Raw genomic sequence first — 10,340 nt, 5'->3', positions numbered from 1 at the left:
AAAAAATGTTATATAAAGGTTATAAATTGATTTGCATTTCAGTCAGTGAAATAAGTATTTGATCCCCAAGCAAAACATAACTTTGTACTTTGTGGAGAAACCCTTGTTGGCAAGCACAGAGGTCAGACATTTCTGATAGTTGGTCACCAGGTTTGCACATGTGTCCGGATACATTTAGTCCACTCCTCTGTCAATCTTTAAGGTTTCTTGGCTGTCGCTCAGCAAATTGGAGTTTTAGCCTCCTTCACAGAGGTTCTATAGGACTAGGGTCTAGAGACTGGCTAGGACATTTAATGTGCTTCTCCTTAAGCCACTATTTGGTTGTCTTGGCAATATGTTTTGCGTCTTTGTCATGTTAAAGGCTCATCCATGACCCATCTTCAGTGACCTAGTTAAGGGGAGGAGGTTCTCGTCCAAGATTTTACGGTACATGGGCCCGTCCCTCAGCCCCTCAATGCGGTGAAGTCATCCTGTACCTAAAGCAGAATGTTTCCAACACTGTGCTTCTCTGTAGGGATGGTGTTCTTGTGGTCATAGTCAGCATTTCTCTCCCTCCAAACACAGGAGTCAGTTTTGGTCTCACAGCAGTGCCAGCACTTTCTCCAAAGCCTTTTCTGAATCATTTTGATGGTCATTGTCAAACTTCAGACGAGCCAGGCGGGCCTTCTTGGGCAGGAGGACCTTGCAGGTGCTTCAGGATTTCAGTCTATTGTGGCATAGCGTGTTACCAATGTTTTGCTTGCTAACTGTGTTCCCAACTGTCTTGAAATCATTAACAGGCTTCTTCCGTGTAGTTCTGGGCTGATCTTTAACCTTTCTCATGATCATCTTTACCCCATTGGGGAAATCTTGCAGGGAGCTCCAGAACAAGGGCATTTGATAGTTATTTAGTATTTCTTCTATTTCCAAATAATCACACCAACAGTTGTCTCCTTCTCACCAAGCTTCTGTCTGTAGCCTATTCAAGGTTTGTGCAGGTCTCCAATCTTGTCGCTGACATCCTTTAAAACCTATTTGGTCTGGACCATGGTGTTGGAGAGGTTGGACTGGAAGATGCAGATTCTGTTGGCAGGCATCTTTTATATACATAACAAGCTGATTTAGGAGTACTTTCTTAATGTGACAGGACTAATCTGTGGTCCATATAGGCACATAACCAATCTGTGGAGCCAGAATTCTTGCTAGTTGGTAGGGGATCAAATACTTATTTCACTGACTGAAATGCAAACCAATTTATAACCTTTATATAACATTTTTTTCCCCTGATTTTTTTTAATATTCTGTGTCTATCAGTTAAAATAAACCCACCATAAAAATGTGTTTGTAAGTAGGCAAACTTACAAAATCAGCAGGGGATCAAATACTTATTTCCCTCAATGTATATCTTGTGCATTTTGCCTTTACTTACTGAAACTTGTCAACATGGCTTCTTTATGCGAATGCGGGTGCATTATCAGGTAGTTGACATCGATGGTGTTTTATGTGTGAAGAGGACATGACTGCAGCCAGTCCAGTGCAAAAAGGCTTTGACTTTTGTAGTTTTACTTAACATTATTTTCTTTATCCGTTTTACTGAAGGGAACTTTTTGAAGGATATTGGTTTCCTTATGAGCGCTTGAGCCTAACTGAGACTTGGGTGTTTGTAATAGTCCTTCATTTGTTGCAATTTTGAGGTGTTCAGTTTGATGCGATTGCTTTCCTCACGAATCAACTGTTTCTTGTTTTTCACTGACATGTCTCTTAAGTGTTGAGGACTAGTGCTTCTTTGAGCCTACATTCAGTATGAGTAAAATACTCAAGTACTGTTAAAATCAGACTCTTAAGACGTTTACTCAAGTGCTTTTATCCAAATCAACTTACAGTGCATTTAAGTTATACATTTTATTAGTATCTGTTCCCTGGGAATCAAACCTTTAAACTTTGCACTGCCAATACTCTAACAAGAGAACTAAAGGAACTCTCAGTCAAGACTCTTTAACTTTGTAGATATTTGTAGATCTTTAACAAAGACAAATGTGAAACAATTGCCCTATTTCTAGACTCACTTTACAAGATTTCACTTTAGTACATACTCCTGGATTACCTATAACAACTGGGTTCAGCCGGATGTTTGCCGTGCATGCTTCAGGGTGGTTTTAGTAGGCAGAAGGTGATCACTAAGTTGCTCGTGGTTTACAAGCAACAACCTAGACAGAAAAGACCAGATGAAATACGGTATCTAGTATAATGCCACGCTACACTAGTGTGTCCATTTCCTGAAAACAAAAGCATCTGCCGTGGGGGAGGTTGCATGATCTTTCGGTGGGGGAATGGGAGGTGTTAGGAATGTGGAGCATGACAAAAGACTGCTTCACGTCACCACGCGCTGATCCACTCACAGCAGCCAGAGCCAAATCTCCTTTGCATATTTTCCACCGAGCAGACTAGACTGAAAAACATGAACAGTAATATCAGTTTAAAACACGGTTTTACAGGCTCATATGTTTTTTCTTTCTAAACAAAGCCTTGTGTCCACAGCCTGCACTAGGTCTGCAACAGAAGATATAAAAGAGTAACATAAGTACTCTATCTACTTACCGTCAGCCAGAAGTGTACTTGGGGGTCCATGCTACAAATACCCGTCCTCCGAGCCCCATGTTCGTGCTTGCTTCGGCAGCACATATACTAAAATTGGATCGATACAGAGAAGATTAGCATGGCCCCTGCGCAAAGGAAGGTGATGGATCTTCTCCTCGGCCCCCCTGTGCCCCCTGGTGCCCCTGGAGGGCCCCTGTGGCCCTGTGCCCCAATGGAGTGGGCCACTGATCCCAGCGGGGCCCTCCGTGGGGTTGTGGGGGCTCGTAATTCCTGGGATTCAAAAAATCCCAAAATATGGAACACATCCAGGGGCGGGACAGCAAGGCCCTTGAGCCGTGCATGTTAAGTAGCCATGTGGATCCAGCCCTGGGGTCACCTGAGGCATGACCTATGCATATTAAGTAGCCATGTGCTTGTCTGCATGTTTTCTTTTGTCAAATCAGTTAAATGTTTTAATAAAATTCATTTTCTACTCAATATTTCAGTGGTTTTTGTGTACTTGCACACATTTTGAAAATATTTACACAGATCTTGCCTTAACTTGATTCATAGAAGGTCAAACGGGCATAATTGTAAGAAATCATCTTGAAATCATCAATGTAGTGTTATAAAAATGAAAAACTTGAGAGGCACTTTATTAATTAATTTTGCCAAAATGCTTTCTTGCCTTCATAACTGTTAAGTAAATTTATATAGCAGTTTAAATGGTTTTATATCATTCTTCTATGTAAAATCATTAACCATTTATGATTTTTTAAAAATGTTTTTAATTAATTTTGTAACAATACATGTAAAATCATTAACGTAGTTGTTTAATGTATAAAAACAACCATTTATTAATTTTTAAAGTTTTTTTAAAGTGCTTTCTTAATACACTTATGTTCTTTAAGCCTTGGGGGATTGCACAATGCACATTAAATATATAAATATTTAATAAAGCAGAGACGTCCGCATTAATGAGAAACGGGCAAGCTTTTATTAATATTAAATATATACAGAAACAACCATAAATAAACAAACTATAAAACAATATGTACATGTCTGTATATATATATATATATATATAAAATATATAATTCAGCGTTGTCCCCTTCTCATCTCCTCAGTCCACTGCTCAACAGTTTTTCCTGAGGTTTTTGCACAAAAATGAACCCCTCGAAACTGACTGTGGCCAAACTCTTTAGTCTTTGGTTGGCCACACTTTTGACAAACGTATTGTTCTGTCTGTTGCCTCTTTTTCTTTGTCGCACCTTGTGCTGCAGCTGCCTCTGCCGCCTCTGCCGCCTTCCTCCGCCGCCAAGCTGTGGTTCTCGGCACCTTTGGACCAGGGGGTGTAGCAGCAGGTACAGCAATAGCTGCAGTGTCTGTAGCTTGACGCAAGTGGGCTGTGTCAGGGACCGCAAAGCCCACCTGGACTGGAGGAGGCTGGCCTCGGACCTGTGCTGCAGCAGGCATGGCAACAGCCGCTGCGCCCACTGAAGAGGGTTGGCCTCGAACACGCTGCGCTGCCTGTCCCGATGCATCTGCAGGAATGTCGAACTCGTAGGCTGGGTGCCCATGCCGGACCGGTTCAACGTGCTTAAACATCACAGGTGGGAGAGGTTCAGAGGCCACCAAGGGACTGGCAAAGGTCCGAATGCCCTGCTGCAAGACCTCGCTCTCCTGCTTTTTTATCCGTGCATTGTGCCTACGTACAGAAAATGTTTTATTAGTACATTGGTATTAGTGCAGAGAAGGGTGGTATATGACAACAACTGCATGCGAACAATTGATTACTGAACCTACCATTGTGAAAGAGTCTGCTGATTTAACTCAAACAGCTGCAACTGTGTTTCAGCCATGAGTCTGGGGCTGTCCAGGACTACATCCCTTATAATTCTGTAGTCACGCAGGATGGCAGCCCACCTGTTCACCCTGACACCGGCCACTGTCTGACGAGCAGGGTAAATTCGGCATAGAGCCAGACAGACAGCCTCCACAAGACGGCTGGCATTGGGCCACTGAGCAGGTCCACTGCCTTCACCAAGGAAGCAGCTGTGAAATAAGAAAAGACGTGTAATGTAAAAGTAGATTATGTGATGAATACATGAAAAACAAGTGAAGTAAATACAAATTCTGCAAGCTGACTGGCAAATGTTGACACACACCGCTTCAAACTGTCAGCTCCGGGGGTCACATTTGTCTTCGAGTGACTGACTTTGAAGCGCCCCTTCACCAGCCTCTCACGGTGGCGAGCTGGGTAGATGAGAGCTCCCTTGTCATCCTCTGACAGTTTATCCCAGAGAGTAACAATCTCATCCACCTTCTGCTGTGTGATGAACCCCTTACTTCTGAGATCCACCAGACTGTTGGCTAACCTGACGACGTGGTCATAACCAGGTTTGCCATCTGGTCCCAGGCTCTCCATCTGTACATTAAAGGAAATTATTACACAAGTGCTATCATGCTTATTCTGTCATATCACTTTGAAACGTCTAAAAGTGAGGCAATGAAGAACTTCTACTTCAAAATAAAGCATCATTATCACAGTATTAACGCCTATGGGGTGATTTAGTCACCTGGCCCTGAGTGGGTGGCTCATCTATCGTGGGCTCAGGCAAGGAAGACTCTGCCGCATGACTCGGCACCCCCTGAAATTCAGATAATAAGGTCATTTCCACTTGCATCAAAATAAAAGATCATTATCACAACGTCTTTATGGGAGTTCAATTACCTGGCTCTGAGTGGGCGGCTCATCTCTCAGGGAAGACTCTGTCTGTGCCGATGACGGACCACGAGGTTGTATGGCCTCTGCCTGCTGCTGTACTTGCTCTGGGGGCTCTAAGCTGAGCGCCATGATTTCGAGGGGCTCACCATCCATGTCAATATCCGCAAACCCCTCATCACTCTCCAGATCACTCTCAAGGTCTTGCTCCTGAATCCCATCTGGAATATCAGGGTCGTCACCAAAGTCTTCCCCAAAAGTGATACTCGTTTGGGAATATAAATATTCCACACCAATGAGTTCACCTGAAGACATTCAAAATGTGACGAGCACATGAGTGAAATGCAGGCGTCACAGCTACTACACAAGTTACATGTGCGCACGACGAACATGTTACCCGTGTATTCGCCAGGGCTGGTGTAGTCCTCCGCCAAATTAAGGCCCATAAACTGCTGGCTCAGGGTGTTGGCGTACCGCTGCAGCTGGCCACCGTAGCAGATATCCTTTCTGCTGCCACCTTCGACGGCAGCAACCGCACGAGCCTCATTCCACTGTACAAGCCCTTCCAGCAAGTACATCTGAAAATGAAGATCATTTGCACTTGTTCCTATAAAAGCAGGCAGAAAGAAGTTAGCACCATGGAAAACACGTGAACAAACAACTCGCATTGTTTAGGAAAAATGCATACCTGGCACAAAGCGGTTCAGGTGCAGGTGGAAGGACTCCAAGGACGTCGAGCCACGTGCGCAGCGATACTGGGGCAGAATGACCCCCCCTTTTGTCACCTGCCCTATCTTTCTGTAGAGCTGCGCACCTGGCGGGTCCTGGATACAGTCGATGTGCCGCTGCTGTGTCCGCCAGATCTCGTTCATCCTGTCCTTGTCAAAGAGCCCGACTCCCATTGTGTCCGTTGCCTCCATGAAGTCCTCGAGAAGCTGTTCGATCAGCTCCTTAGTCTCCCGTGCCCCACGAGTGCGGCGACGACAGTGCCTTGCCAATTCTTGAGCGGTGGGCTTGCAGTCACAGGCCTCCTTCAGCCTCTCAACATCGCCAGCATCCCACTCGAAGATGCAGGCCGAGAGGCGTCCCATGAAGGGCCCGTACAGCGGGTGGCAATCTGTGGTGACGCCGACTGCAATGCGGCGCATAAAATGCCACAAATCCAGCCTGACCACCAGCTGGTCCCACTCGCTGAACATCGCCGCCGCCTTGCCTTTACCTCCTGCGGAGCAGCAGTCCCGGTCCACGTAAAGGACTTGCGGAGGAGCTTCTCCAGCTCGCCGGTAGCGATCCACGAGTCCGGAACACATGGGCAGCAGGCCGTTTCCCTCTCTTTCTGTGAGGACGCACATGAGGACTTGTCCAATTTCGTTCCCCACATCTGTCACCCACGCAGCGGTGCCAGCAGCGTCACCTGCTAACTTCTTGGTGATCTAAAGTACACGATAAGAAGCATTGCTATCATCACGCAAGGAACACTTTTATTTTACAATGAAAAACTAACACTAAATGTGACTCTAAATCAGCCGTTACCTTTTTGGTGGAATCCATCTTTAAGATGGAGCCATAGACGGAGGTGACCCGGGCCTTTAGCTCAGGAAGCCGTGTCAGTATGTCTTTAGCGTACACGGACAACAGCCAAGATGGACCAGGCACGGGCACCATCTGCGGCAGTGGGGCAACGAGACGGCTGGGATCAGTGTCCTGAGTCACGAAAGTCTTCAGCACAGACAGGTACAATGCTGACTGGCTCAGCCAATGCTCTTTGTGTCTGACGCACAGGTGCCTATACAGAGCCGTGGCACTGTTCCCCAGCGTGCGCCCCCGCAGCAATCTCACAACCTCCCTATCGCAAGACAACCTATACGTAGTAAAGAAGACCGCAGCACAATGTCAGACCTTTAAGTGCGTGTTTGTTGTGTTGTGTTGTGTTAAGAGACTCAAAAATAGATTATACCTGTAGGTTAGGACTGCAGGAAACTGATCACGGTGGCTGGGATCCAACTGGTTCAGGATGTCTCGCGACCAGGCTGCCAGCTTCTTCTTGCAGGACCGGCATTCGAGGTACTCGGTCGCCATGAAGTACCACCCATTTAGGTCCAAGACTCTTCTGACGGTCTTGTACATACCACAAGCTGTAAGCTGGACCCCACGGCGACGGCAGTTGGGCTGGGAGCACAGCAGCTTGTATGCCCACATGCGGTAGGGAACCCAGAGGAACAGCCTGCTATGAAAGAATGCGTCGGGTTTGGAAGGAGGCTGAGAATAAAGAGGACGGGGTCCAGGGGGAGACCACCACAGACGCAGATTTTTGGTCAGTGCCAACCTCCCAGACTTCTCTCTGCTAAAGAGAGCCTTGCTGACCCACAAGTGCTGCTCTTTCGGGAGTGTCTGCTTCCAACCCTCAGGCAGCAGCAGCTGTGGAAGTAAGAGAGAAAAGCAGTCTATAATTCTTACTTTCATCAGGGCTCCTTTTAAGTTACCATTTGAACATCTGTCTTACTTCAGTGGGCGCTGGCTGCTTTTTTGGCGCAGCTCTCTCTGAGGACGGCAGGCCTTCTGGCTGACTGGTTGACTGGCTTGCAACAGCTGCAAAGCATAACAGAAAAAGTGAGCGAGACCCACAGAAAAGGCAACGTCGCATTTATTTTTGCGTATTAGTCCTTCTAATCACTACTAGACGATGAGAAAAATACAAACACTATTTACTACTGCCAGATGTTAGAACAATTGTTAAACATTAGTAATATGTTAATATTAACAATGAGTCAATGACTTGAAATGCACCAAATATGCAGCTGAAGATGTGCAGAGAAAAAGAAGTGGCAAAAAAAATGTGATTATGACAAACAATTGCGTGTGGCAGCACCGAGTGAAATAGTTCGATGCCCAAAAAGTTGAGCGAATTGCCATGGAATTTAAAAAGCAAAAAAAGAAGGCAAGAGAGGAAAAAAAAGCCAGGGTACGGCCTGGCGTGATCGGAAGGTGTAATACACCTCATACCTTACTGTTTCCAAAACCATCATCTGAAAGCTGATAATACAGAATCAGAAAACATGTTATACAATGCACAACAGTATTCTGAAAGTAAAACCACGTGATGTAAACACATTCGTGAAAATGTCGTTCTCACCCGTAACATCTACGTTCGCAGCTGCAGCAAGCAAATCAGCATCCGATGGTTCCCCTGCAGATGAGCTGGAAGGGCCCACTGTTAATATTAAGATGAGCAGCATTAATAAGTACGAGAAATAAAAACAACGTGAAATACAAAAACAAATGAGAACTAAGCCCTGTGCCTGGAGGTGGTGTTTCCGGAACTTTGGGGCCTGTCTGCTCAGCATCACGTCTCTTGATGTATTTCTGCAGAGCGTCCATCTTTGTGCCTTGACGGATGTCCTTCTTCTGCCTCACCCACCTGATGAAGCTGAAGCGAGAACAAAAAATGACTAACACATGCCCATACGCTACACATTCCTACAGCCAGCCAGCAGCTTCTGTTAGATGAACATCTTACCCCTTTCTCTCCTTATCCACGGCATTATAGAGATCTTTAAACGTGAGGGTGGCGAAATTTCCAAACCCGACGAGGAGCGTGTCTTCCTGCGCCGGTGTCCCAGACCCCTCTCGAACATGCCGCTCTTGGATGGCTGCCCTGACGTCCGGAAACAGGCCCGCATACTGCAGCAAGGCGTCTTTGTTGCCCATCACTGCAGTCACGGACGTGTCTCCACGCTCTCGCTCCTGCCGATGAGAGGCCAGCACCATGGCTGCATATCCAGCGTCATTGGATAGCAACCATTTGAAGGTTTTCCCCCGGTACTGGCCAAACTGCAGGGCGCTCTCGCTAAGCACTAGCTGCCGATTCCCGGTGTCCCCGCCAGCTGCAGCCACACGAGCCATGGCCTCCTCCTTTACCCTGTCAGCGGGCCATGACCGTCCTGGGGTAGGGGTTTTTCTGTAGGCAGCAGCCAGGGCTGCTGCCTCGGGGTACGGCTTGAGAGTAAGCTCACCAGTGGCCTCTCTACGTAACGTGGCATTGAAATCCATGTTCTGTAAGGCACAGAGAAAAACACAAGGCACAGCACCGTTAAAAAAAACACCAGTCTGATCTAGCTATACATCAATACATCGAGCACTGCACTGATAAGAGGAAGAAATGTGTGTGATCAAAGGGTCAAAAAGGTCAGAGAGGCACCTGAGCGGGTGTGAACCACATGACCTTTCATGTCTCTCCCCCACACCCGCACAGGGCACTGCAGGGGGTCACTTTAACTCCCTGCTGTTACCTGCACCTTGAACTTCGTCATAAAGTACACTTCATCGTGAATTTCAGTACTGTACACTTACAGTACACTTGTCAATGACAGTACTTGTCACAAAGAGAAAAACTTACTGTAAGTGGTTTAAGGTCAGCTGAGGTACTTGTGGTAAAACCAAAGTCACTTGCCATTGTTTTAATACAGTAACAGTACTTTAACCATGAAATGGGAAATAAAACCACAATGGCTATAATGGTTATAATCACTCATCTGTCAAAAGCACGACAACTAAACGTTGACAACATTAACACCACGTTTGCTTGTCCATAAGCAAGCATCGAACAACTGCATTTACACAGAGGTGGACGAAGTACACAACTTCCTTACTTGAGTGAAAGTACAGATACTACTGGGGGCAGTTGTGGCCTAATGGTTAGAGAGTCGGACTCATGACCAGAAGGTTGCCGGTTCGATTCCCAGGGCCGGCGGGTAACAACTGAGGGCCCTTGAGCAAGGCACCTTACCCCTACTTGCTCCCTGGGCGCTGTAGTGATAGCTGCCCACTGCTCCGGGGGTACGTGTGTTCACTACTCTCTGGATGGGTTAAATGCAGAGGTCACATTTCGTTGCCTTGTACATGTGCAATGACAATACATTGAATCTAAATCTAAATCTAAAAAAAATCTACTGGTCAAATATTACTCCACTACAAGTAAAAGTTGTAAAGACAGATTCTTACTTAAGTAAAAGTACGTGCTTTTAAAAGTACTCAAGTATTAAAAGTAAATTTCCTTTAT

The 10,340-nt window shown here is 46.1% G+C and overlaps 1 protein-coding gene and 1 non-coding gene across 2 annotated transcripts; one reads left to right on the top strand and one right to left on the bottom strand.

Annotated features, from left to right (window-relative positions):
• The first annotated feature begins 2,640 nt into the window (after positions 1-2,640).
• On the top strand, positions 2,641-2,716 carry LOC130559770 (U6 spliceosomal RNA). Its single transcript, XR_008963616.1, has one exon. It is a non-coding gene; the product is annotated as a U6 spliceosomal RNA (small nuclear RNA).
• A 706-nt stretch (positions 2,717-3,422) lies between these two features.
• Positions 3,423-8,233, bottom strand: LOC130559745 (uncharacterized). Its single transcript, XM_057343004.1, has 10 exons — positions 7,785-8,233; positions 7,239-7,699; positions 6,815-7,142; positions 5,970-6,714; positions 5,679-5,888; positions 5,291-5,586; positions 5,136-5,207; positions 4,725-4,984; positions 4,363-4,611; positions 3,423-4,264 (listed from the first exon to the last, which is right to left on the bottom strand). Exons 1-10 carry the CDS (start codon positions 7,923-7,925, stop codon positions 3,655-3,657), a joined length of 3,372 nt encoding a protein of 1,123 aa, XP_057198987.1. The 5' UTR covers positions 7,926-8,233; the 3' UTR covers positions 3,423-3,654.
• Positions 8,234-10,340: the final 2,107 nt, after the last annotated feature.

Source organism: Triplophysa rosa, linkage group LG9 (assembly GCF_024868665.1).
Source record: "Triplophysa rosa linkage group LG9, Trosa_1v2, whole genome shotgun sequence".
Lineage (NCBI taxonomy): Eukaryota > Metazoa > Chordata > Actinopteri > Cypriniformes > Nemacheilidae > Triplophysa > Triplophysa rosa.
This window is presented reverse-complemented; position numbering and strand designations above follow the sequence as displayed.